At 51.3% G+C, this 27,728-nt stretch overlaps 2 protein-coding genes across 2 annotated transcripts; both read left to right on the top strand.

Moving 5' to 3' along the window:
* The first annotated feature begins 1,814 nt into the window (after positions 1-1,814).
* On the top strand, positions 1,815-9,617 carry FN3KRP (fructosamine 3 kinase related protein). Its single transcript, XM_082603277.1, has 6 exons — positions 1,815-2,010; positions 5,893-6,044; positions 6,409-6,500; positions 7,465-7,547; positions 8,152-8,274; positions 8,495-9,617. Exons 1-6 carry the CDS (start codon positions 1,870-1,872, stop codon positions 8,831-8,833), a joined length of 930 nt encoding a protein of 309 aa, XP_082459403.1. The 5' UTR covers positions 1,815-1,869; the 3' UTR covers positions 8,834-9,617.
* A 6,631-nt stretch (positions 9,618-16,248) lies between these two features.
* Positions 16,249-26,961, top strand: FN3K (fructosamine 3 kinase). Its single transcript, XM_082604153.1, has 6 exons — positions 16,249-16,615; positions 18,823-18,974; positions 19,828-19,919; positions 20,294-20,376; positions 25,497-25,619; positions 26,522-26,961. Exons 1-6 carry the CDS (start codon positions 16,475-16,477, stop codon positions 26,858-26,860), a joined length of 930 nt encoding a protein of 309 aa, XP_082460279.1. The 5' UTR covers positions 16,249-16,474; the 3' UTR covers positions 26,861-26,961.
* The last annotated feature ends 767 nt before the right edge of the window (positions 26,962-27,728 follow it).

Genomic DNA, 27,728 nt, shown 5'->3' with positions numbered 1-27,728 from the left:
TCCCCTGAGGGAGAGGGAATTCTGCCGACAGAACTCTTCTTCTGGCCTACCCTGCAGATTTTGGTCTTGCCCCTCCATGATTGTGTGAGCCCTGTTAACTTAAAAAATAAAACACCCTGTAGTTTTACCAGCAAAATGGGTTTACTCAGGAACAGCAAAGAATTGCAATTCAGCACAAGCTGGCTACTGCAAAAGCCACAGACAAATCCAACAAAGAAAGGAAAAGAACGTTAGAAGGAAGAAGCTGGAGGAGCTGTTTTGTGTTTTCTTTTTTTTTTTAATTTACTTATTTTGGCTGTGCTGGGTCTTTGTTGCGGCGCACTGGCTTCTCTAGCTGCAGTGCGCGGGCTCTCAGTTCCCCCACCAGGGATCAATCCCTGGCCCCCTGCCTTGGGGGAGCATGGAGTCTTAACTACTGGACCACCAGGGAAGTAAGTCCCTGGAGGGGTTGGTTTGAACTAAAGTCCATTGGAGGAAAGTGAGAGTTGAAAGTGATGACTGGTTTTCATTGGCTGAGCAGCTTGGGTAATTGATTTCTTTTGGGAGATACAAAGAACACCTTTCTTGGTGAGGCCTGTAATTGAGGATTCTTTCCTGTTGATGATTCTTCCTGTTGGGATCTGTAATCAACAGTTTTTCCTGTTATTGACCCTGAGCGGCCACAGGGCAGAGGCACTTGGTGACACATCTTTACCTTCAGGCTGTGTCTGGGTGGACAGGGTGAGAGCTCTCCCTTTTGGCCTTCCCACTCCATTTAAAACAGGTTTCCCTTTATTAGTTTTCACAGCCATTTCCTTAAAATAAATCTCTCTACATATACACACACCCTGTTGGTTCGATTTCTCTGGAGAATGCTGACTAACACGGGGAGCCGTGGACAAAGAATGCTGCCTGCCGTATTAGTAAACAAAAGACGTTGAGGCCATCAAGCCCTCAGCCACTGCAGCCATCCCCGACTGTGCACCCTGAGGAATTCAGAATGGAGAACATAGGACACTGGCCCTAGATAGTTAGGGTGCGTATCAAAGGAACGATTTCACTAAGCCCAGACTGTCGCATCTTCTCATACACGGAAAAGCACTAAATTCATTTACTTGAGATGTCTGTTTTTTTAAAATTAGCAGTAATCTTTTGATGTTTGACTACCTAGTTTTTTTGTTTGTTTGTTTTTGAAAAAAACTCCTTTACATTCTTGCTCTTCCCTTTCCTCTTCTGAACAGCCCCTCAGAGCCACCTGAGAGGCTATTTCACCAGCTTAAGTCCTCAGTTATGCCCCCAATAAAACATAACTCTCAACTTTTAGGTTGGACATTTTTTTTCAGTATACAGAGCAAAGCAGACTTTATTCTACCCTCAAATCACTAAAGTCTAGTTGGGTAGATTGATGCTAACTGGATAAACAAGTGCAAATAAACTAACAGAAAAGATAGCACCCCGGAGGGTGTTGCAGGAGCCTCCAGGTCGGGAAAGCCCCTGTGAGGGGTGACGCTCAAACCTGGAGCCGTGGACGAGGGGGCTGGAGCAGGGGGTGTGCCCCAGACCAGGACGGGCCACACAAGGTTAACGGCAGGTCACAGGTAAGGTCAGGGGAAAGGCCAGGGCGATCCCGTGGCGAGGAGAGCCACCAGGGTCTCGGGGTCCTTGGGAGCACAAGGCGGCTCCGCCCCACCTCCCGTCGACCGTCCCCTCCCCCATCCCCGCGCGCTCCCGCGGCCAGGTCCCGCCCCTTCTTTTCCCTCCCCCAATCCCTCCCGCGCTCCCACGGCCCGGTCCCGCCCTCCCGCCCCTCACCCAATCCCCACGCGCCTCCACGGCGTCGCGGCGTCTGCGTGCGGTCTGAGGCGGGTACGCGGCCCGGGCGCGGGCGACATGGAGGAGCTGCTGAAACGGGAGTTGGGCTGCGGCTCCGTTAAGGCCACGGGTCACTCGGGGGGTGGGTGCATTAGCCAGGGCCGGAGCTACGACACGGACAGAGGACGAGTGTTTGTGAAAGTGAACCCCAAGGCGGAGGTCAGGGCTGCCGCGGGCGGGGGAAGGGGGCGGGGGACTGTGGTGCCGGGTCCCTGTCCGGGCTCGGCGTCGGGATCCGGTCTGGGTCCGCGGGCGGGGCCGTCCGAGCCCGGGTCTGCGGGCCGCGGAGGCGTTCGGTGACCCGTCTTTTTGTCAGGCTGGCCTGGCGTTTTGGGGGTTCCGCGGTTCAGCCCTGCGGCCCCTCGAACCTCAGGGAGGTCGGCGCGGGTCCAGGCCCGTCCGGCGCGTGCCCCACCGCCGCGTGGACGCTGTGGGTGGTTTTCACGCGGCCCAGGTGGCCGCTGCCTTGAGAAAATTCATTGTTTGGCGAGTTTTGAACAAGGACAGGGAATAGAAGCCCCTTGTCCTGGGGTTTATTTGAACTTGCAGAGATCAAAACCCTTTCTGAATACTGAAAGTAATGTAGCCTTCGTCCGCCGGGCTGCTGTAAACACTGGGCGGCTTTAAACACGAACATGTATATTTCTGGGTCTGGAGGCCGGACGTCCAAGATGGTGGTGAGGCTTCCTTCCCTGGTGTGGAGGCCACTTCTGACTGTGTCCTTACGTGGCAGAAGGGGGAGGAGAGCTCTCTGGGGTCTCTTATAGGGGCTCTAATCCCCTCATGAGGGTTCCACTCCTTTGGCCTGGTCACTTCCCAAGGCCCCGCCTCCTAACACCGTCGCCTTGGGGGTTAGGTTTCAACCTCTGAATTTTCGGGGAACACAAACATTCAGTCCCTTGCGGCTGTCTCTCCATTCTGTTTGTATCTGAACGTTTTCTCAGGGGTTCCTGTCTAAAATAGGTGAGCCTCCCTGCTGAAGTTGGCTTACCCCGGGGTGTTGATGTCACTTCTTTGTGCACTTTGGGTGGGTCATGCTTGTAGTGTTAGCTGGGAGGCCCTGGATGGCTCCAGTAGGCAAGGAGCAGGACTGGACAATGCCTTGTTTCAAATAGGGCTGAAGGTGCTGACCCCAGTACCAAGTCCTACCCTTTTATCCTCTCTTTGGAAATCATATTGCAGAATCCCATCTTCAGTGGTTTGGGATGATCTCTTTCTGAAATGATGCTGTTCTCTCAAGACCACCCTTCAACTCTGTTCTACAGAGGTTGGCTGCGTGTTATCCTGTACATCCCTTTTATAGGAATTTGAGAACTAATGGTCCTTGAAGTTGCTCTTTTACATTGGTTACCCCCAGTCAGTACTAATGTAGTGGAGGTGTCCTTCCTTACTTCCCACCACAGGTCTTCTCTGGGTTCTTTTTCTCTTATGTGGCTCCATCCTTTTCACAGCTGTATTTCCACTTCCATTAGTGTTTGTAATAATTCAGAACTTGGTGTAGATTACAGGGAAGCAAATAACTTTCTGATGATTAAAATGGAATCTCTCAGTAGTGCTTTTTAAACATTGTTCTGCTACTGCTATTTCTTCTGGTTCTTGCTTTTTATTGTCATCAGAGTCCATTTTCTTTTTGCTAATCTTCACATAAGTTCCTTCTAATCCTTTGGTAGATAGTTTCAAACATGTCTCTTTCTAGTTTGCTTGGGAATATCCTGTGTGAGTTATGCAGATGTACTGCCCATAGCGGAAACATTTGCTGATTGATTGGAAAACAGGACTGTCTTTATGCTTTGCCTTTTAGGAGGTGAAAATGTCTTCTTCCAGACTTCTAAGAGAAGACTACATAGCTGCTCAATTGCTTTCCTTCTCACTCTCTGCTGGAATGACCTGGTCTAAGTTTTTTCTCTTAATTATGCTTATCTGTCCTTTGCATGCTTGAGTAGTTGGCTTTCTCTCATGCTCCTCCCTTAAGTTCTGGATCTTTTGTAGCCCTGCACCCCAGCTAATGCTTACTTTGCCCTTGTCCCATTCTGGAGGAGCAGTGTTCTTAGGGTTAGACACTTAGGACCACATGGTAGTGGACATTTCTGTGAGGGAGCCTTGCCTCTAGCTGTGTTCACAGATCCTTCTTCGCCTCTCCCTACATTTTTTTTTTAATTAAAAAAAGTTGGACCTCCCTGGCGGTCCATTAGTTAAGATTCCGCACTTCCAATGCAGGGGGCACGGGTTCCATCTCTGGGTAGGGAAGTTCCACATGCAGTGTGGTGTGGCCAAAAAAAAAAAAAAAAAAAAAAAAATTATCCATTCTGGGACTTCCCTGGTGGCGCAGGGGTTGCGAGTCTGCCTGCCGATGCAGGGCACACGGGTTCGTGCCCCGGTCCGGGAAGATCCCACATGCCGCGGAGCGGCTGGGCCCGTGAGCCATGGCCGCTGGGCCTGCGCGTCCGGAGCCTGTGCTCCGCAACGGGAGAGGCCACAACGGTGAGAGGCCTGCGTGCCGCAAAAAAAAAAAAAAAAATCTATCCTTTCCTTTACGCCACACAACCAGTGCTGTAGTACAAAGTATAGCCAGGGCCCAGCTGTGTTCCTTTGTCTTCAGAGAACGCTCTGAAAATTCTCCTTAAGACACAGTTCTTGTTCTCCTCCTCAGGAACTTTAGCTCTCCAAAGTAGTATAATAATAATGTTTGTAAAGTGTTTAGAATGGACTGTGTAACTGTTAGCTGCTAACTCAGTTAATTATGGTAGCAAGCCTATGAAATTGGTACTGTTATTAATCCCATTTTACAGATGAGGAAACCAAGGTCACAGAGTTAGTAACTATGAGAAGTAGAAGTAGAAGAATGTCCATGGCAACACTGTTCGTAGTGACCCCAAACTGGAAGCCCAGTGTCCTTCATCAGTCGACTGGACAAACACGTTTTAGAACATTTGCACAGCAAGCTCTACACAGCAGAGAGAATAAACTCTGACTGTTGATGCACCAGCGTAACAAATGCAGTGTGGAATGAAGAGGCCTGACCATCTGCCTCTGTGGAGATGACAAAGCAGACAGACAAATGTGCGGGTGGGGTGGCAGCGGCTGGGAGGAGAGGAATGCCGGGTGGCCGTCACGTGGATGTGCTGTGTTTGGGTGGATGCTTCTGAGTTGTGCAGTTTTCTTCATATACGTCTGTAGAAATTTTACTTTTAAAAAAAAGATACTTTAAAGGGGAGGAATTACTTAGCCTGGTAAGTTAGGGAAGATTTCTCTGAGAAATCAAAACTGGTATTAAGTTGAAACCTGAAGCATGACGGGGAAGGGGCTGACTTGGCAAAAGAAGGGGGAGGGGTGTTCCAAGCAGAGGTGACATGGCGTGTGGAAGTCTCCAGGCTGGAGGAGGCCAGGGATCTCTGGGGAACTTAGAGAAGGCTGTAATCCAGGAGCACAAGGGGTGTGTGTGCCTGCCTGTCAGTGTGGAGGTGGAGCCCTGGTCGGGGCCCAGATGAGGGGGGGATGTGGGCAGGGCCAGGCCCTGTGGGGCTGTCATGAGGGAAGTGGGGTGACAGCTTGGGGTGTGTTCCAGGGTGGGATTTGCCTTCCAAAAGCAGGAACAAGGACTTCTGGACTGGAAATGGGGAAGGTGGTGGAGATGAGGTGGTTTCCAGTGCCGGGTAGGAGATGCCATAGGACTTGGTGGTCCATTCGGGTGAGAAGTGACGCCAGCTTCCTGGCATATGCAGACGGGGGCTGCCTGTGCCTGAGGGCCCCCTGGGACAGGACTGTGGTTGAGGTACTGGTTACACAGTCCAGCTCTGCACCAGGCATACGTTCTTCTCTTTGGAGAGACTGGGATCAATGACAGCATAAACATACAAAACTAGAAAGTACAATCCCTCTGATTCCTGTGCAGCTTTAGAACGTGTAATCTGCTCTACTGAAAAGTGGAAAAGCTGTCTGTTCCATTGAGTCTGCAGTCAGCCTTGGTTGTGGTGCTGGAGAAAACATGTCTACACAGAGCCTTGCTCTTCCTCCTCCCCTCCCCGATTATTTCTCTGACAGGCCAAAAGGATGTTTGAAGGTGAGATGGCAAGTTTAACTGCCATCCTAAAGACAGGCACAGTGAAGGTGCCCAAACCCATCAAGGTCCTCGATGCCCCTGGAGGTGGCAGCATGCTGGTGATGGAGCATTTGGACATGCGGTATCTGAGCAGGTTCGTTTGCTTCACCTTGACCTCTGGGTGCGTTTGTTCTTTCTCTGAGTGGGAAGCTTCCATTTGGGGGTATAATTTTGCGGGATGTGATAGGAGGAACCCATGACCCGGCACATCCTGGGTTCTGCAGAATAAGCAGCATGTACTCTGTGGGCTGAAAGCAAACAGGAGAGGAATTTCAGGGTGAGATGCTGACAAAGGACCTGGCTTCAGACTCGGATGAGGCCCTCCATCTCCCGCTTGCTTCACCAGAACAAACTCTTACCCTTACTATCTCACCTACTTTGTGTGGCCTGAGACCTTTCAAATGGAGGTGGGTCCCCATTTGTACCATGAGTTTAGTGGCTGTCTTTTGTTTTTACAGTCATGCTGCAAAGCTTGGAACTCAGCTGGCAGATCTACACCTAGACAACAAGAGGCTTGGAGAGACTCTCCAGAAGGAGGCTGGCACAGTGGGTATGGCTGTGGGCCCGAGGGACCCCCCCAGAAGAAGACAACTGGCCAGTATGGGTGCGTGGGCGGAGGTGTGCTGCCGCTGTGTACAGTCAGACCTGTGTTGCTGCTACAGGAGAGGAATGTCAACCCCAAGGCTGCATGTTTGGGGTGCAGTGAACACAGTGAATACAATTAGTGTATTGTCTCTAAGATGCATGTGAAAGACAGGAAGTATTTCCTGAACTCAAAATCCTATCATATTATGGTTCCTTTGACCTCTCACTCCCCAGACGAAAGCCTATCAAAGTTTCTCTGGCTTACCATACCGTGCCTTTTCTTCTAGGAACAATCACGTGATACTCAGAGTGACAGCCCTCACGTCTGACCTTTTTAGGGCTTACTGTGGTGGTAGCACTGAGGGTGTCTTCCAGGATTTTCATCCTTTGACGTTTGATAATCCATGTGTAGCCCATATGGTTACTCTGCTAGGCAGAATAGCAGACACACCAGGAACAGACGACCAAGAACCTACTGTGTTAGACAGACAGACGGCCTCGTCCCTTCCACTTACATGTAGTTCAGTTCTTTCGGATTGCTTTGAGTTTAGGGGGCTGCAGAGGATGAGATCGTTTACAAGTACAGCAGTTTATCTTTCATAAGTGGCAAATGCTAAACTGGCCACTGAAAGCTGTCCTTTCCTGATGGGTTATGGGGTGGATTTTCCCTCCTTTTTTGGAGACAGTGTGGTCACTCCTCTGAGCATCCTCTGGTGCCTCTCCTGGGAAGGAGTGGGTGTTCTGGATTGTTGACTCTGATGAGACAGGCTCTGTACCTGGGTCCCGGAGCCCAGGGCCCTTGTTTGGATGAGGACACGAGGTGGAGAAGGGCATGCTGAGGTCAGGCCTCAGAGCTTCTCTGGGCTCCCAGAGCTGGCCCCGAGGGAGCGAGGGGACTGTCATCTCTCTCGTTTCATTTTGCTTGCAAGGGAAAGGAGGTGGGCAAGTGGAGCGGCCCTTTGTGGACCAGTTTGGCTTTGAAGTGGTGACGTGCTGCGGGTACCTCCCCCAGGTGAGTGACACCACCATTTTGCCTGCATTTCCCAGTCAGGCCAGCCGTTCAGAAACAGCTGCGGAAAGCACACCCTCTCTCTTTTTTGGTGAAATTTGGTAAAAGGTCTTTGCTCCTTTTTTTTCTTTGCTAATTTTAAGCAGTCTATATGAGGAGTATCCACCTCACATTCTAGGTAAGCTCAGAGGAGCAGAGAAGGACCAGCAAGTTAGGATGCTGGATTTCAAGGTGGGTGAAAATTAGAAAGTTAGAAAGTTAAACCGAGTTTTATGATTTTGTGGTTGGCTGCTCTGGGGATTTCAGCCTGGGGAGCCATACTCGGGCTGAGTGGGTAAGACGGCGGCCTCGCCCTCCGAGGAGAGGCAGGTAGCTGCTTGGGAGGGGAGCACTGAGTATCCCACGGGGCACAGTCCACACTGTTCAGATCTTGAGATGTTGTGGGAGGTTGTCCGGGAACCTGCCGGTCCCAGCATGTCCTCCAGACCCCAGGCTGCCTGGTCAGCTCCACCCCTTTACACTGGTCCCTGCAGTGGCGCCTCTGGGGACCAGCCTGCTCCGCCTTTGCTCTGGCGCTTTCCTCTGAGCTCTGCTGTCAACCACACAGGTGAACGACTGGCAGAGGGACTGGGTCACATTCTATGCCCGGCAGCGTATTCAGCCTCAGATGGACCTGCTGGAACAGGGGTCTGGGGACAGGGAGGCCCGTGAGCTCTGGGCTGCTCTGCAGGTGAGTGTCGCCCCTCCCAGCCTGTGCCCATCATGCCCTGCAAGCCTGATGGGAAGGCGCTGCAGCTGGTGCAGCCACCTGGGCCTGGGCCTGGATGGGAGTTGGGCACGTCTGTGCACTGATCAGGCCCTGCTTGGGCGCTGGGAGCCACACTCAGAAAAGCCTCTGTGTCCCTCCTGTGTGCATCGGTCACTTTGCTAAGGCTGCATCTCCCCCGCAGTTAAAGATCCCTGACCTGTTCCATGATCTGGACATCGTCCCAGCCCTGCTCCACGGAGACCTCTGGGGAGGAAACGTGGCGGAGGATTCCTCTGGGCCCATCATTTTTGACCCAGCTTCCTTCTATGGCCACTCAGAGTATGAGCTGGCGATAGCCGGCATGTTCGGGGGCTTCAGTGGCTCCTTTTACTCCGCCTACCACAGCAAAGTCCCCAAGGCCCCAGGCTTCGAGAAGCGCCTTAAGCTGTATCAGCTCTTCCACTACTTGAACCACTGGAATCACTTTGGATCAGGGTACAGAGGATCCTCCCTCAGCATCATGAGGAATCTCATCAAATGAGAGCGGGAGGGAGGCCTGAGTTCGGGTTACCAGATCCTAACCTGACGCCTGTGGCCAGCCTCTGGTTCCTCCTCAGCCTCTTCTTCAGGGATTCTTCCCATTTCTTCACACCCTGGAGTAGCTTCAAACCAACTTTCCAAGCCTTATAAAGTACGTGACATCTCAGAATAAAGGTTTTATCACCCTAAAGTTAGACTTCATAGCTGGATAAAACTGCACTAGAAATTGGATGTGAACCAAGGGACCAATGGACGGCAGGCTGCGTCCAGCCCGCAGCTGCCCCGAAGTTAAAGAAGGGTGGTAGCCAGAGTGCCAGGTGCTGCCACCAAGGGCACCTTCCCACCAGCTCCCCGTCTGCTCTCCAGGAATGCCTACTGTCCGGGATAATGCTTCTTGGTGGGTCAGACTTGGGTCTAGACGTGAAGGTGTCTACCTGGGAGCGCCTCCTGATCAGTCCCAAACCCAGCACATTCCCCTTCCTTTCTGTGCCACCCCTGGACCTGCCGCAGGCGGAGCAGGTCTGGATGCATTCGGGAGTGACCAAACTGCTCGCCTCAGTGTCCCTGGTCGATTTAGGAGCCAGGGAACTGCTTCTGTTAGCAGCCCGTCAACTGCCGATTTCTAAAGCTTGAGAGTTGTCATTCATTTGCATCGTAGAAACCAGCACTAATCCAGTGGTTTCCCTCCTTCAGTCTTGCAGTGGTGAGAAATGTTCATGAATGGCATTGATGCTAACAAATCCCTTTATGGAAAAATTTGAATAAACTTTCAGTGGTTTCAGTGATGCGTGAGAGTGTTTATTTCCCTTGTTTAAATCATAATTCAATATTTATCGGAGCTGTTTGCCAGGAAACCTTTGTAATATATTCCGAAAATAAATAGGTACAACTGTTGTTTCTTAAAAGAACACTTTTTTTCTTGGCTTTGATCAGTAAGAGAATAGCTCAGAGCTTCCAGATAAGGACAGATGCAGGTGTGGCCTGAGGACTTGTTGCTACGAGACTCAGGTCCAGTTTAACTGCTGTTCTTCTCACCCTGTGAGATTTGGTTAACAGTAAAGGGAGGTTGAAGATAACTGTCAAATTGCATTTCAGGGAAGAAGCCAGTTGGTGGCCCCTACTAGCTCTGGCTCAGGGCTTGGAGGATGCGTGTGTTGGGAGAGGACCGTGTTTCATGAGGTGGTTCCGATAGGGTGCGTACACGTTTGCCTCTCGTCTTCTTTTTGTTTCCGTTTAGAGGTCAGGGCCCCTCAGTGGAAATCAGAAGCAGAACTGATGCCTTCAGAGTCTGTTTTTTGTAGGACAGGAGAGAGGACTGTGACTTTTTTTTTTATCACTTTAATTATTACCCTTTTTAAACTCTGAGTTATTGATGTTTCTTCATTGCAGTGGCGGCAGTGGCATAAAAAATAAAATTTCTCCATGCACAAAATGTGTCTGATTGACAGAAGATGACACAGGAAGGACGTATTTCAGTTGGAGGAAATTTCTCATTCTGCTCGGGGGCTGAGGTTGCCCCAGCAGGACACCTGCCGTGAAACTTCCAGGCGAAATCTGGTGCCTGGATCAGGCCCAGCCTGGGCCAGGAGGCATGTTGGGGAGAAACCTGTCCCCCACAAACCTCTCAGCAGGCATCCCTGGTCCCCCCTTCCCCTCCTGGGGCCCCGGCCCTGGGCTGAGGAATCCCACCAGGTGGATGGGGGGGCCTACGCCTGGGGGCTGTGCCAGGTGCAGGGAGCGGCTGCTTCTGCCCCATGGTGGCCCCCCCATGTCAGCCCAGCATTACCAGGGACTAGAGCCAAGGCCGGAGCTTTCCTGGAGTCCCGCATCTTAGGCCGCCAGCGAGTGCAGTCAAGGCAGAGATATCGGGGAGTACCTCAGAGGTATGGCAGGCACTCAAGCAACAATTTTATGGTGTTTCCCCGCTTTTGTGATGGCACAGTATCTGTCAGCTGTTTTTTTTTTTTTTTGGCTGTGCAACGCAGCATGCAGGATCTTAGTTCCTCGACCGGGGATCAAACCCGTGCCCCCTGCAGTGGAAGCGCAGAGTCTTAACCACTGGACGCCAGGGAAGTACCCTATGTCAGATTTTTAAACTGCAGTTTGCTGCGATTGCTTATTCTAAAATATCTACTTTTATATATAATTTTGTATTCATAAGTATATATATTCCTATATAAAGGGTTGCCAGAATTGTATAAACCTCAGGCCCAAAGGCCACTGGACCCCCAAGAGTTGCTGTTTGTGGAGTGTTCTGTTCCCTGAAGGCCCCTCTGTGCATCTGAGGATAAGCTGGCACAAATGAGTTGGGGAATATTGTCCCCATGTCCTCTCACGTTCCCCCTCCTTCAAATCTAACTTGCTTCCGAAACACCAGGATATTGTATAATTGGTGGCATCCAGAACAGACTGAGGCAAGGCCTGGAAGGCTATCTTGTGAGTGAAGTGTGTATCTTCAGGGCTTGGGTTTTGAGATTGCTCTCAGGCTCATTGTAGGCTTGTGACTCAGACCACCAGCTGAGATGACAAAGAGGGAATTCTTGTGGAAGAGGGTCTGACCGAGTTGGGTGCCCCGACTGTAAAAAAAAAAAAAAAAGGTGGGGTTCTGATAGGGTTCCGTCTTGCTGTGCAAAGTCCCACTCGGGTGGTTCAGCAGCCGTGGAGGCCACAGGCCACCGCTGTGCTGTCTTGAGCTTCACGTCTGCAGGGCAGTGTCAGAAAGACACTTGTAAACTGTTGGGACTCTGTTATGGGATGATGTTAGGGGCTGGATTCTGTTTGGGATTCAGAGGGAATCTGGGAAATTATAGCCAAAATCAGGGAGGAAAATGCACATTTTGGAAAGTTTGCTTCGGAGAGCAGTGCACCCAACCCCTGGAAGAAGGTGCCAGTTTGCTCCAAACAGACATGAATCTAGCAAACCTTTACCGTGCATCACACAGGACTGTGTGTCTATGACATCCTAGTGGAGGGGTCAGGAACCCATCCTAGTGAGTAGTCTTAGAAGACCTAAGGTGGAGACCTTCCACCTCAGGTATAACGGAAACCATGCTGTACTAGGGGCTGGGGGACCAGTACAAGAGGTGAGTCTTAAGTGAGTTACGTGAGTTTTGAATCCATTCCTAAAGTGGGCCCAGCAGAAGACCTAAATAGACATTTTTCCAAAGAAGACACACAGATGGACAACATGAAAAGATGTTCACCATGGCTAATTATTAGAGAAATGCCAATCAAAACTACAGTGAAGTATGACATCACGCCAGTGAGAATGGCCATCATTAAAAGTCTACAAATAAATTCCGGAGAGGGTGTAGAGAAAAAGGAACCCTCCTACACCATTGGTGGGAATGCAAATTGGTGCAACCATTATGGAGAACAGTATGGAGTTTCCTTAAAAAACTAAAAATAGCACTTCCCTCGTGGTCCAGTGGTTAAGAATCCACCTTCCAATGCAGGGGACATGGGTTCAGTCCTTGGTTGGGGAACTAAGATCCTGCATGCCATGGGGCAACTAAACCTGCACGCTGCAACTAGAGAGAATCCCACAACGAAGAGCCTGCGTGCTGCAACGAAGACCCAGCACAGTCAAAATAAAAAAAAAAAAAGAAAAAACCCACTGATTTTCAACCAGGAGCAATTTAAAAACAAACAACTAAAAAACTAAAAATAGAGTTACCATATGATCTAGCAATCCCATTCCTATCATACATCTGGAAAAGGTGAAAACTCTAATTCGAAAAGATACATGCGGGGCTTCCCTGGTGGTGCAGTGGTTAAGAATCCGCCTGCCAAGGCAGGGGACATAGGTTCGTGCCCTGGTCCGGGAAGATCCCACATGCTGCAGAGCAACTAAGCCCGTGAGCCACAACTATTGAGCCTGCACTCTGGAGCCTGCAAGCCACAACTACTGAGTCCACGTGCTACAACTACTGAAGCCTGCATGCCTAGAGCCTGTGCTCCGCCACAAGAGAAGCCACCGCAATGAGAAGCCCGCACACCGCAATTAAGAGTAGCCCCAGGACTTCCCTGGTGGCACAGTGGTTGAGTGTCTGCCTGCAGATGCAGGGGACACGGGTTCGTGCCCCGGTCCGGGAAGATCCCACATGCCGCGGAGCGGCTGGGCCCGTGAGCCGTGGCTGCTGAGCCTGCGTGTCAATGGGAGAGGCCACAGCAGTGAGAGGCCCGTGTACCGCAAAAAAAAAAAAAAAAAAAAAAAAGAGTAGCCCCAGCTCGATGCAACTAGAGAAAGCGCGTGCACAGCAACGAAGACCCAACGCAGCCAAAAATAAGTAAATAAAATAAATTTATAAAAAAAAATACATGCACCCCAGTGTTCATAGCAGCACTATTTACGATAGCCAAGACATGGAAGTAACCTAAATGTCCATTGACAGATGAATGGATAAAGATGATGTGGTATATATATACAATGAAATACTACTCTGCCATAAAAAATAATGAAATAATGCCCTTTGCAGCAACATGGATGGACCTAGAGATTATCATACTTAAGTAAATCAGACAGAAAGACAAATACCATATGATATCACTTACATGTGGAATCTAAAATATGACATGAATGAACTTATTTATGAAACAGAAACAGACATAAAAAACAAACTTGTGGTTACCAAAGGGGAAAGCGGGTAGGGGAAGTATAAATTAGAAATTTGGGATTACGGATACAAACAACTATATATAAAACAGATAAACAAGGATCTACTGTATAGCACAGGGAACTGTATTCAATATCTTGTAATACACCATAATGGCAAAGAATATGAAAAAAATATATAAATGTAACACTGAATCACCTTGCGATACAGAAATTAACACAACATTGTAAATCAACTATACTTCAATAAAATAAATTTTAAAAAATAAAAAATAAAGTGGGCCCAGGTAACAACACCCATGGCCTCGTTGGAGATGAACTAACTCCCTGGCGAGAGCCCTGCCAGTAAACACTGCTCAGCATGTCTAGAGCCTGTCTCCCAGGGAGAGGGGTCGGGGGCAGCTTCCTCTGTCCTCCTCATCTTCTCCCAGTGAAATTGCTTCCAAAAGCTCCTTGTGTGAGAGCTTGCCTCCCGGCTGGGGTTTCCTCTTGGGCAGAAGTGTGCAGATATCCTGGAAATTGTTCAGAAACAGCGATCAGAGATCAGGGTGGTGGGGGACTGTGGTGGGCATGGAACAGCCACCCCATCACAGCCGACTCTGAATTCCTAAGAGGTGGCAGAATACCCCTCCCTTTCCCAGAGTCTGTGTGAGGGGCATGAACGCAGTATGCTTACGGTGAAGGCCAGGATGGTGGGCTAGCCTTGACACCTGGACCACGTCCACCGGCCCTGCTGGCAGCCAGGCCTTAGGATCCCAACCCCTGCCCCAGCTGCCTGATTTCAGAACGGGCTGCTGTGATGGCCCTGGGGCTGTGCCCACAGCTGCCTTCCTGGTGCCCCTTTTCTGAGCAGCATTACACCCTCCCCACCCTCCTGAGACGCCCTCCACACGGAGAAATGGGACACATTTGGCCATGGGCTGTGTTTCCCTTCTCGGTGCCACTGGACTCGGTATTCACCGTAAGGGTCTGAGTGAGCAGGAGAGTCGCTCCTCTGCACAGTGACCCCAGTACCTTGGCTGGTTCTACCACCCCAATCCACACCCCCAGATACATTTCCTGAGAACTCCTGCAATAGCTACCTGAGTTTTAGCTACAGTTGGGGCTGAGAGGTGCCTTCTGCACCTTTGCAGCCATCATTCTGGTTCTTGGGGAAGGGGCTGCTTGGATGTGTCTGAGTCACATCTCCCAGTTGAGCTTCCTACTACAAACCAAAACTCAAATGCAGGCTTGGGAGGAGGGCGGGCTGGTTTGCGAAGTCAGTGTGCTCTCCTAGGCACGTGTCTTCATGCTGAGGATTCTGCCCTTGGACCCAGGACTGCCCAGATGGGAGCTGGGAGGCCTGGGGAGCAGCCCCAAGTACCTGGGTACGGGACCAGTAAGATGGTGTGCCCCTGCCTGGCTGCCACCCAGTATGTTCAGACCCTGCTTGGGCAAACCGTGGGCATAGCCCAGAATGGGGCTCAGTTAAGACCAGCGTCTCCTGCAAGAAAGGGCAGGAGGGGGCAGGAGGGTGGAGCTCATGGGCACCTGACCCTGGCAGCTTTGGGACTGGCTTTAGACCAAAGATTTGGAATTCCGAGAGAACAGAGAAAACAGGATGGAAATCCTAAGGAAAAAGCTGAAGAAGCTGAAGGCAACTTCCCGGGGTTGGAGGACCCAAGTTTCCATCCTGAAATGGCCCACCTGTCCTGCCCAGAGGAGACTCATCTTGGGCACTTCCCTGGGGAATTGTCACCTACCGGCAACAAAGAGAGGATCCAAAAGCCTCCAGAGAGAGAATAGTTTCCACACAGAGAATAAGAATCCAACTGGCTTCCAGCTTCTCAACAGCACGGGAGCTGGAAGGTGAGGCCACAGAGCCATCTCAGTGATGCAAGAACAGCTTGGAATTCCATATCCAGCAGGACTGCCCATCGAGAATAAAGATGTCTGCAGAAGTGCGAGAGCTCATCTTTACTGTCATGGATCCCTTTTTGGGATGCAATAGGAGCTTGGGCTTCACCAGACTGAGAGGGAGAGCTGGGAGGAGGGAGACTTGCTACAGATGCCAAACAGTCTCCTGCCTACCTGCTCTTGGCTGTGCATGTGTGAGGGCATGTGTGCATGCCTTTGTGCACATGGCACATGTGTGTGTTTTTTCTTAATATTTATTTATTTATTTATTTGGCTGCACTGGGTCTTAGTTGCAGCATGCGGGATCTTCATTACGGCATGTGGGATCTTTAGCTGTGGCATGCGGGATCTAGTTCCCCCACCAGGTATGGAACCTGGGCCCCCTGCATTGGGAGAGCAGAGTATTAACCACTGGACCACCAGGGAAGTCCTGGCACATCTGTGCCAGGAAGCTCCCTTCCTGGGACAGCCAGCCTCTGTAATCAAGAGTCCCACTCCGGGTGCGGTCAGCTGCCTGGTATCAGAACCCCAAGAGCAGACTCTATCTCTGATGGGCACCAGGTGCCCTGACGAGCAAGCCCAGTGCCAGCAACCGGTGTCACCAGGCAGTGCCTGGGGCCTGGCACGACGTGATCAAGACCGCCAGCCTTCTGTGGACCGTGTGAGACCTAGCAAGGCCTGTGACCTGCATCCCAGGGACGGCAATCTCCCCTGGACTGTCCTGGGTATTGCTGGGTGGGAGGGCTCTGGGCCGAGGCTCAGAGAGGGTGCAGGGAGGTCAGGCCCTACAGGGCCCTGGGCAAGTTCCAGCCGGGTCCAGGCTCACTGACTGTGGACACACGGGAGGGCACCGCCCCCACGTCTGTCCCCCTATCAGAGAGCTCCACCCTCCTCCCATAGCGCTGGGTCCGCCCGGCTTGGCCTACGGGGTGGGGGCGGCGAGCGCTTGCCCCGCCTGACTGCGGGAGGCCGAACACCCGGGCGCTGGGAGCCCTTAGGCCAAACAGACCGGGCGCCTCCTCCGCGGACAGCTGCCTCGGCAGCGGCGAGCTCGCGTCCGGCCCGCTGTCTGCGCGGTCCCAGGTCCCCCGTGTCCCCGTGTCTCCCGTCCCCCATCCCGCCGCCGGCCCCATGGAGCAGCTGCTGCGCGCGGAGCTGCGCACCACGACCCTGCGCGCCTTCGGGAGCCCCGGGGCCGGCTGCATCAGCGAGGGACGCGCCTACGACACGGATGCCGGTCCCGTGTTCATCAAGGTCAACCGCAGGACGCTGGTGCGTGCCCCCCACCCCATCCCATCCCACCCCACCCCTCCCTGCGTCCTGAGCCTGCCCCGGGAGCTGGAGGGGAGAAGGAGTTGAGGGTGGGGGAGGGCTGGAAGGAAGACGGGGAGGAGAGGAAGGTGGCGAGGGGGCTCAGGCGCTCAGGGGCTCAGGGAGAGGGAGCGCCGTGGTCTGGTCCTGGGCCAGGCCTGGCAGTCACAGCCCCGGGGTCAGCTTGCGGCCTTGCAGAGGCTCAAGTGTTTTCTGTGGGATTCCGAGGTTTTGTCTGCACCGGGATTAATTTACTTCCTTTTGCCTGGATGCACAGGAGTTTTTGGTGTCTGTTTTAATCTCTCAACCATTCAAGCATGGGGGGCAGTGAAGCTTGGGGTCCTGGGCTGCTTCTGCCACTCCCCTGGGGCTCAGCTCTGGACTCCGTTCCCCACAGCCCCTGGGTCCTCCCCGGCAGGTGGAAAGAGGCAGGAAGAACCCTTGCCCGACTCACAGGCCATGCTTGTGTTGTACCTGGTTTCCATGGCCTGCTTAAAATATTGTTGTTAAATATACATGGAAAATAGTAACACTTTACAGGTGGAGAAAACTGACCATAGTGTGTGCATCTCAGGTGCTGAGGATAGCGCTCCCTTGGCCCTGGTGGGCAGCTCCAAGGAGGCCCCTGGTGCTCTGTGGGCCAGGCCCCTTTGAGATGCGGCAGTGGGGAGGGGGTGTTGGCTGTGGGCTGGAGGAAATCCCAGAGTGACCCCTCCAGTCCCCCTGCAGCACTGCCAACGTTTAGGATGGACAGTGGGTCGGCATTGGTCCGGCATCCCTGCTCTGTTGGCACCAGGAACTGTTAAAGAATCTGGTTTCAGTACCCAAATCCCTCAAAACGATAAGGCCCACCCACTGGGAAGCGGTATTCGGTTCAGGGTTCACACTGGCCCTGGAAATTTCGCAGCTGGTTCCCGAAAGCTCTTCCAGGCTGGGATCCCATTTTTCACCCTTGAAACCTTCAGTGCTGGCACACAGGAGGTGATCAATCAATACACGAGAACAGGTGATAGGTGAGGCCCTCAGGATGTAAGCAATCTGGAGCCCAGGTGTCCTCTTCCCCTGTACGTTTGGGGTCTCACCCTGGGAGCATGGCTGAGGGTCACTGGACACCCCGCTCCATGATTCTAGGTGTGGATTGGCAGTTAGGAGGACATCTTGCATGTTCTCCCCTCAGGTCCTTGAATTAAAGGACGGAATTCTTTTCCCGTGTGGAAATAGCTGCTTTGATCTTGTTCACAAAGGTTTATTCTATAAGCCAGAGGTATTCACAAACCATATGAATAAACACATTTTTAACCCAGATACAGTGTACCTAAGGTGAGAGTTCACCTAATTTAAAATTGGGATATTTGTACAAAATGTTTTAGAAGTAGGAAGACCCCTGGGTCCCAGTGGAGGCTGTTCCGCTGCCCTGGGGAGTGGCTGTCTTCTTCTTGGGTGGGGTGCATGGCTCCTTCCCAGCCTCCAGGCCCTGGTGGGTGCTTGCCTCTGGGGACTGGCCCTGGACCCCCCAGCCCCTGCCTTCCCCCACCCCAAGTGTGTGCCCCAGTCACTTTGGCATGCCCCCCATGCTGCCCTGTGCTGCCTCTCATTTGCTGTAAGTGCTCAAGGCATTGTGGGGGCAGGTAACCTGGAAGGGGACCCAGGCCCAGCCCCATACCCTCCACTAACCTGCACTTCAAGGCACCCCACCAGCACCCCCATGGCACCCTGTGGCACCCCACAGCACCCCACTATACCCCCAGCACCCTCATGGTCTACTACAACACCCCGTAGCACTCCCACCACCCCACAGTACCTTCATGGCACTCCCAGCACCTCCCAGCACCCCCATGGCACTCTTAGCACCCGAAGGTTTCCCCAGCACCCCCAGCACCCCACCCCCCCATGGCCTGTGCTTCCTTACCTCTCAGAGCAAGCGCTTGGTGCAGACCTCAGCATCCTGTCCACCCTAAGCTCTCGGCGCAGCCCCTTCCTATCCAAAGGGGGCCACATTGCGTCCCACCCTCTGGGGGCTGATGCCTTGCTCCCCAGCCAGTTATCAGCAACTGGAGGCCCTGGGTGCTTGCGATCCCACATGGTGGCTTCTGTGCAGGGCTGTGAGCCTCAGCCTGGCTGCATAGCCCTTGCTGGCGTCGGAGTTCACGGCCTTGTTCTGGACGCAGGCCCGGCAGATGTTTGAGGGGGAGATGGCGAGCCTGGAGGCTCTTCGGAGCACTGGCCTGGTGCGGGTGCCTCAGCCTATCAAGGTGATTGACCTGCCTGGAGGTGGGGCTGCCTTTGTGATGGAGCATCTGAAGATGAGGGGCCTGAGCAGGTAAGACAGAGAGAGAGAGAGAGAGAGAGAGAGTGTGTGTGTGTGTGTGTGAGAGAGAGAGAGACAAACGGAGACAGAGAGAGAGAGAGACAGAGGAAGACAGAGACAGAGAGAGGGAGACGAGAGAGGGGGGGAGCAGCCTCTTGCTGAGCTGCCCATATAACTCCATGCAGGGAGTAGAGGCAGGGCCAGGAGCCACACCTGCCATCCCTGATGGAGGCAGGAGCTCTGGCTTTCCACGGAGGGTCAGTCTGAGGTTAGTTTGGCTCCACAAAGTTGTGCCAGATAAGCGTGTTTGAACCATCCATTGCTTTGTGCTCAGAGGGCACCCGTGCCAGCTCAGTTTGGGCAGTGAGGTCTGATCTAGTAATTATCTGAAGTCCTTAATTGTTTTTCTAATTATTAAAGTTATGTATATTCATTGTTTAAAAAATGGTGGAAGACGCAAGCTCATGTAAAGAAAACTAAAGGCACCCGTCATCCCAGAAGCAGGGAGCAGTCACTGCTACATTTTGGTGTGTGATTATCATCCCAGTCTTTTTCTTATATGTGATTTACATTTGTTTTTACAAAAATTGGGGGCCTTTTTTTTTTTTTTTTCTACTTAACGTTACTTTTTCCCTTGATTTGTCCCTTAATTCCCAGTACCTCTGTGGGCTTCAACAGAAGCCTACCCCTCTTGGTGATTTCATACTATTTTGTTTTTTTGGAGGTCATTGCCTACAGTTCATTTCTTTTTAGTTTTTAAAGAACAGAGAGTAATTTTTAAGGTATTTAAAACATTTCTCAAAATGGAACATGCGAGCTGGTTGTTGTTTCTTATTTTAATTGGCTGCATTTCTTCTTTCCTCAGTCAGGCATCAAAACTTGGAGACCAGATGGCAGATTTGCACCTTTACAACCAGAAGCTCAGGGAGAAGTTGAGGGAGGAGGAGAACAGAGTGGGTATGTTCAGACTGCTATTGTGCACCCTTGACCTGGGTGCATCTACCCTGGGTTGGTGCTTAGGGGGTACATTTCAGTAATGGGTTGGGTTGCACACCACCTGCCTGTAGACTGCAGTGTGAAAAAAGAGATTGTTAAATAAGAATTTTGATGATAAGCTAGTAAAATCAGCTCATGACCCCTTTTATATCCAGCTCTGCTGTCCAGTGTGCTTGAGATAGGCGTGTCCTTGCTGGTCCATGTGTGGACCAATTGCTACCATGTGTAGTATATCCTCAGCCACCCATGTTCCAGCAGTGCAGCCCAGGCCCATCCTGATGCTCTGCTGAGGTCTGACATTTAAGAGAAAGACAAACAGCACTTTCTGTTGACAGGCCAGAGGGCTGAGGGTGCCGGGCCCCAGTATGTGACCAAGTTCGGCTTCCACACGGTGACGTGCTGCGGCTTCATCCCACAGGTGAGTGCCTGGGCGAGGATGCTTCTGCTTAGTTCCTGACACCCCAGTGCTGGTCACCCCACCCCTTGTGTGTGACAGAGTGCCAGTCCACTGGGCACCAGCAAATCTGACTACCTGATTTCTGAAAGCAGAGTGTGAGTTGTGATACATGGGCTGGGGAGAGTAGATGTCGAGGTTCACTGAGCAGAGCTCAGAGGAGGTGGGGAGCTGTGGGGCAGGTAGAAGAGCATTCTGAGCAGAGGAAACAGCAGGTGCAAAGGCCATATCACAGGAGGGCATGTGCTAAGTGTGGAGGACGGAAGTGGGTGAGGGTAAGGCAGCATTAGAGGTCAGGGACTAAGTCCTGGTCACTCAGCCCGTCTCCTGGGGCCCTTAAAAATTATTAGTACTATTGAAAAAAAAACTATTAGTACTATTGAGAGGTAATTCAGTGACATAAATGTCACTTTTAAAGTGTACAGTTCAGTGATTTTTAATATATTCACAGTGTTATGCAGCCATCACCACTATCTGACTCCAAAACATTTTCATCACCCCAAAGAAAAGCCACGTACCCATTAGTAGTCACTCCCCATTCCCCCGCCCTCAGTCACCGGCAGCCATGAATCTCTTTCTGTCTTTAGGATTTGCCTATTCTGGACATTTCGTATACATGGAATCATAGTGTACAATAGATACACTTTTATGTCTGCCTGGTGTGGGCAGAGGGCTATTCTTCCAAGCGGAGGTCACTAGGGGCAAGATCCTTAGGAAGCTGGAGGCAGATTTAGGGATCTTAGTCAAGGGGTAGCCCTCACATCTGGGGTCCCTAGAACAGTACCCAGTGGTTTACCAGGCTTGTTAAGACCCTATGAATCTCTGCTGAAGCCAGCTCCCCTGGGGGTTACACACCTGTCTGGAGCTAGTGACCAGTATAATAGTGTGGTCCCAGGCCAATATGGCCAAATGTGCCTTGTTATCCTGCTTCAGATGTTGAGTTTAAGAGCTATGAGTCTACAGAGATTTGGTTGACCTCACACAGTGGCTTTTCAAGAGCTGAGGAATGAACTTGTACACAGAACCCTGATGTGTGAAGCAGGTGAGGATGGGGCTGGCCTGTTAGGGACACAGGCAGCCCTCGAGTGCCCCTTCAGAGTCCAGGATCAGTGAACCAACCTGGTTTAGCTGCAGCCCAGCCAGGAAGGGGCAGGAAACCTGGGAGGACACCTGGTCCACCTCCTTGTGCTGTGACAAGATGGTACTGGATGTAGTGTCCGATGGACATAGCACGGATGGACCAGCCTGAAGTTTCAAGAGGCTCCCTGCTCCTTGGGAGGACTGAGTGGGCCCTTAGGGGCTGTAGCCGTTCATGGGGCAACCTTGAATGGTGGCATCTAGAGAGCTGAGTCCCGTTGGGGCCATTGGCTCCGTCAGAGGACTGACACAGTTTGTTTGCTGCTGTGTCCGACTCAACTCCCCAGTTGCCATCGCAACATCAGGGGGCGGGTTGCCATTGACCCGTTTTATAGATGAGGAAAATGATGTGCAGAGAAGCCAGGTGGTGCCTGAGTCATGCAGCTGGTAAGCGGAGGGGCCAGGGTTTGGCCCTGTCTGGCTTCAGAGCATAGGCCCTGACCGCCACACATCCTGACCCACACATCCTGACCGCCACACATCCTGGTCCAGGTGAAAGCTGGGTCCTCCCACCAGCTATGCACCCAGGCAGCCCCGCCTTTGGTAGCTCAGGGGAAGGTCATGTCTTTTCATGGGTGAGGGGATCATGGCCCATTGGTTCAGGTGGAGGGCTAGCCAGTGCTGGTCTCCAGCTCCAAACACACAGTCTGTGTCTTCATGACCTGGTCATCTAGGAGGTAGACCGAGGCTGGGACACTAGGGGCCTGGGCAGGCAGATGGGGCATGAGGGCATGCCATCCCATATGCCTCAGGGTGTTTGGGGAGGAGGCCTCCCGCCTTCTCTTGAGGTGCACCTAGCACCAAGGGGGTGAACCCAGGGCCTCAGCCACCACAACCCTCTGCACAGGGAGTCTCCATGCTGAGGATGCTGACCAGAGATGCATGCTCTCCGGAAAGTTCCTCCCTTAAGGAATTTCACAAAGTAACCCTTTGTATAAAATAAGCTTTGCATCTTTTTTTTTTAACAACTCTATTAAAGTATAATTGACATAAAATAAACTGCACCTATTTAAAATGTACAGTTTGGTAAGTTTTGACATATGTATGTGCCTGTGAACTGCTAACTGCAGTCAGGTCAATGAGTATATCCATCACCAAAAAAGTGTCCTCCTGCCCTTTTGTAATGTTTTCCTCTTGCCCTTCCCTGCCCCTGGCAACTGCTGATCTGTTTTCTATCACCATAGATAGGTTTGCATTTTGTGTAATTTAATATAAATGGAATCATATGGTGTGTACTCCTTTTTGTCTGGCTTCTTTTACTTAGCACAAACATTTTGATATTCATCCATGTTGTTGCCTGTGTCAAAAGTCCATTCCATTGTATGATAAACCACAGTGTGTTTATCCATTCATCTGTTGATGGACATCTGAGTTGTTTCCGGGTTTTGCTTTCACAAATAAAGCCGCTATGAGCCTTCATGTGCAAGAGTTTGTGTGGACAAATGCTTCCATTTATTTTGGGTAAGTACCTAGGAGCCAATGACTAGGTCAAATGTAGGCTTATATTTAACTTTTTAAGAAACTACCAAAATATTTTCCATTCACACCATCAGTGTATGAACGTTCCAGGTCCTTGGCATCCTCGCATACTTGGTATTTTCCTTTTTCTAAAATTGTAGCCATCCTAGTGATTGTGAGGTATCTCAGTGAGGTTCTATTTTCCCTGATGACTAAGGATGTGGAGCATCTATTCATGTGCTTATTTGCCATATATTAGGGACATAATTGTTTAGGATTATTATATCTTCCTCATCAGTTGACTTCCTTTCCACAGTGAGATGACTTTCTTTATACTTGGTGATATTCTTTGCTCTGAAGTTTACTTCCATATTAATATAGCTACTCCAGCTTTCTTTTTTTAAAAAATTTTATTTATTTTATTTATTTATTTAATTTATTTTTATTTTTGGCTGTGTTGGCTCTTCATTGCTGTGCGTGGGCTTCTCATTGCGGTGGCTTCTATTGTTGCGGAGCACGGGCTCTAGGCGCGTGGGCTTAAGTAGTTGTGGCTCACGGGCTGTAGAGCGCAGGCTCAGTAGTTGTGGCATGCAGGCCCAGTTGCTCCGTGGCATATGGGATCTTCCCGGACCAGGGCTCGAACCTGTGTCCCCTGCATTGGCAGGCGATTCTTAACCACTGTGCCACCAGGGAAGCCCTCCAGCTTTCTTTTGACTAGTGTTAGCATGATTTATTTTTTCTATCCTTTTAACCTGTTTCTGTTTTTATATATAAAGTGCATTTCTTGTACACAGCTTATAATTTGGTTAAAAATATAATTGGATTAAAAATAATTGCTTTAGGGCTTCCCTGGTGGCGCAGTGGTTGAGAGTCCGCCTGCCGATGCAGGGGACACGGGTTCGTGCCCCGATCCCGGAAGATCCCACATGCCGCAGAGCGGCTGGGCCCGCGAGCCATGGCCGCGGAGCCTGTGTGTCCGGAGCCTGTGCTCCGCAACGGGAGAGGCCACAGCAGTGAGAGGCCCGCGTACAGCAAAAAAAAAAAAAAAAAAAAAAAAAATAATAATTGCTTTATTTTTCTAACCTGTTGATCTCTTGTCATTTAACTGGGGTGTTTAGACATTTAATGTACTTATTGATATGGTTGGGTTTGGAACTGTTGTCATTTCTTTTTGATTTGTCTTATCTGTTCTCTGCTCCCCTTTTATTCTTTTTTCTTTATTGTTGTTGTTTCTATAAATTTATTTATTTTTTGGTGCATTGGGTCTTCGTTGTTGGGTCTTCATTGCTGCGTGTGGGCATTCTCTAGTTGCTGCGAGCGGGGGCTACTCTTCATTGCGGTGCGCAGGCTTCTCATTGCAGTGGCTTCTCTTGTTGCAGAGCTTGGGCTCTAGGCGTATGGGCTTCAGTAGTTGTGGCATGTGGGCTCCGTAGTTGTGGCTCGCGGGCTCTAGAGCGCAGGCTTAGTAGTTGTGGCGCATGGGCTTAGTTGCTCCGCGGCATATGAGATCTTCCCGGACCAGGGCTCGAACCTGTGTGCCCTGCATTGGCAGGCGGATTCTTTTTTTTTTTTTTTTTTTTTTTTTTTTTTTTTTTTTTTTTTTTTTGCGGTACACGGGCCTCTCACTGTTGTGGCCTCTCCCATTGTGGAGCACAGGCTCCGGACACGCAGGCTTAGCGGCCATGGCTCACAGGCCCAGCCGCCCCGCGGCATGTGGGATCTTCCCGGACCGGGGCACAAACCCATGTCCCCTGCATCGGCAGGCGGACTCTCAACCACTGTGCCACCAGGGAAGCCCTGGCAGGCGGATTCTTAACCACTGCACCACCAGGGAAGTCCCACCTTTTATTCTTTATGCTCTCTTTCGAATTAACTTTTAATGTACTTATTGATATGGTTAGGTTTGGAACTGTTGTCATTTCTTTTTTATTTGTCTTCTCTGTTCTTTGCTCCCCTTTTATTCTTTATCCCTCTTTCGAATTAACTAAGTATTTTAAAAAATTTTATTTACTTATTTATTTTTGGCTGCGTTGGGTCCTCGTTGCTGTGCGCGCAGGCCTTCTCCAGCTGTGGCGAGCGGGGCCTCTGTTCGTTGAGGCGTGCAGGCCTCCCACTGCGACGGCTTCTCCTGTTGGGAAGCATGGGCTCCAGGTGTGTGGGCTTCAGTAGTTGTGGCTCGCGGTCTCTAGAGCGCAGGCTCAGCAGCTGTGGCGCATGGGCCCAGTTGCACCGCGGCACGCAGGATCCTCCCGGACCAGGGCCTGAACCCGTGTCCCCTACATTGGCAGGCAGATTCCTAACCACTGCACCACCAGGGAGGTACCTAAGTAAGTATTTTTAATGATTCCATCTTATCTCCCTTGTTGGACAGCGATAACATTTGCTGTGCTCTTTTAGTGGTTGCTTTAGGGTTTAGGCAGATGCCATGCATAACTCTGTCCTGTGACCACCAGCTGCAGCACCAGCCCCTCCTTTCCCTTGTTGCTCAGGTGAACGAGTGGCAGGATGACTGGCCAACCTTCTTCACCCGGCACCGGCTCCAAGCACAGCTGGACCTCATTGAGAAGGACTATGCTGACCGAGAGGCACGAGAACTCTGGTCACAGCTACAGGTGGGCACAGCAATTATCCTCTGGGAGAGGGGCTGTTCTCTTATGAGCCTACCACATTTGTGTGGGGCCCCCAGCTAGAACAAAGCCAGAGTGGGGACTGCTGAGCCTGGAGCAGAGCTGGTCAAGTCGTGGACCCATAAGTGTCCTGACTGTTGGCTTGATGGGGAAACTGAGAAGGGGATGGGACCTGAGGGCATACTTGACCCCTGAGTGCACCTCTCACCTGCTTGGTCACCAGTTACTTAACCTCAAACTTTGCTCATGTGAAATGTAGGTGTTTGGCTTGTAAATGGTGGCATTTACTATTACTTTCTTGTCCATTCTTATGCTGTTTTTTTCACCAAGGCACAAACTTCTTACCTCTTAGAGCAGGTGTGGGGAGCAGGTGTGGGGAGCACTTTGAAACCAGAGTGATTGGTTTCAAAACGTAACTCTCAAAATGTTAAAAACAAACTCGCATATCAGTCTATCAGCATGCATCAAAGAAATTTTATTTAACTCATTGCTGAAGTAATCAGGCTACAAAAGAGGTGCAGATATATATGTGCTGTGAAATAAAAGAATAGCGCAGAAAGTTTGCTAAGTTCCATACAAAAAGACTCCACTCAGGCTATACAGTTCATATGCTACATGACAATAAAACCATAACATCTGAGGTTCTCTACTCTACTGTATGGAGATCATTAATATTGTACTGCTTCTGGACCTAAATTAGTAGTAAATACTAAGACAAAATTACATTTCCCTGGAGTCAGAGGATCCTTATCCCTGGGCTTGGTACAAAGTGGTGGTTGGACCCTGAGCAAACACAAGGTCGTCTTTGCCTTATTTCCAAGTACTGGATGAGGAGACTGTGGCTCCCAGGCCTGTGATAACTCTGTGTACAATAATTATTTTCTTAGGTGAAGATCCCAGAATTGTTTTGTGGCCTAGAGATTGTCCCCGCCCTTCTTCATGGGGATCTCTGGTCAGGAAATGTGGCCGAGGACGACACCGGCCCCATTATTTACGACCCGGCCTCCTTCTACGGTCATTCTGAGTTTGAACTGGCGATTGCCTTGATGTTCGGGGGGTTTCCCAGGCCCTTCTTCACCGCCTACCACCAGAAGGTCCCCAAGGCTCCAGGGTTTGACAGGCGGCTGCTGCTCTATCAGCTCTTTAACTACCTGAATCACTGGAACCACTTCGGGAAGCAGTACAGGAGCCCATCCCTGGGCACCATGAGGAAGCTTCTCAAGTAGCAGCCAGCCTGTGCCCCCTGCCCAGCCGCTTGCTAAAGGACCAGGGCGGCAGCACCAGAGGCGGCTTCAGAGATGAATAAAGCCCATGGTGGTTTCAGGGATGGAACTGTGTGTGTCTTAGTTTCACCTGCGTCTCCGTCCTCCATGAAGCTGGGTTAATTTATGGGGGCCCAGACCACCTGAAAGGTCTCCGGCAGGGTCATTACCTATTCCAATCTGGAGGGAACTTGGAGTTTGGATACTTTCATGATAGTTGTACAGAAATTCACACAGATCTGGGGTTTGCTTAGGTGGAATTTGGTGTCATGGCCCCCTGTGGATTCGGGTCTCCTGTTTCTGGCTTAGGCACAGTTGGGGACCATGAGATGGGCCCACCTCTTGAGCAGTATCTCTGGGGCTGAGCAGGGCTCCGAGTCCACCTTACTGAGGCGGACAGGTGGAAGAAAGACCCCCCCCACCCGCCATGTGCTGCAGCCACATCTCAGCCGCTCTCCCGCGCTCCGTTTTGCAGCTGGTGTTTTTTGCTCAATAAGAAGGGTGTGTGTATGTGGGGGGGCGGTAGCCTTGGGTAAGGGGTGTGTCCTGGCGGGTGCCTGGAGTGGTCAGGGTGTCGGGGTGTCCAGAGGGTCGGCGTGTAGGGCTGCCACCGTGGAAAGGCGGGGCTGCCGGGCACCTCGGCCACCCTTGTGCGCGTCTCGGAAGACCTGAGCCGCGCCGTTATCACTCCTGCCGAATCACCAATTACTTCGGGGCTTTACGAGCGCCCACTCATCTGTTGTCTGGAAAGTGCCTGTCTAGCGAGCTGGAGCCACGCCCACTGCAGCCCTGCGCACCTGCAGACGGCTTAGCAGAAAGACCCCCGGGTCCT

This window comes from Mesoplodon mirus (genome assembly GCF_964341445.2).
Source record: "Mesoplodon mirus genome assembly, chromosome: 18".
NCBI lineage: Eukaryota > Metazoa > Chordata > Mammalia > Artiodactyla > Ziphiidae > Mesoplodon > Mesoplodon mirus.
The sequence above is the reverse complement of the archived record's forward strand: the minus strand, read 5'-3'. Positions and strand labels throughout refer to the sequence as shown.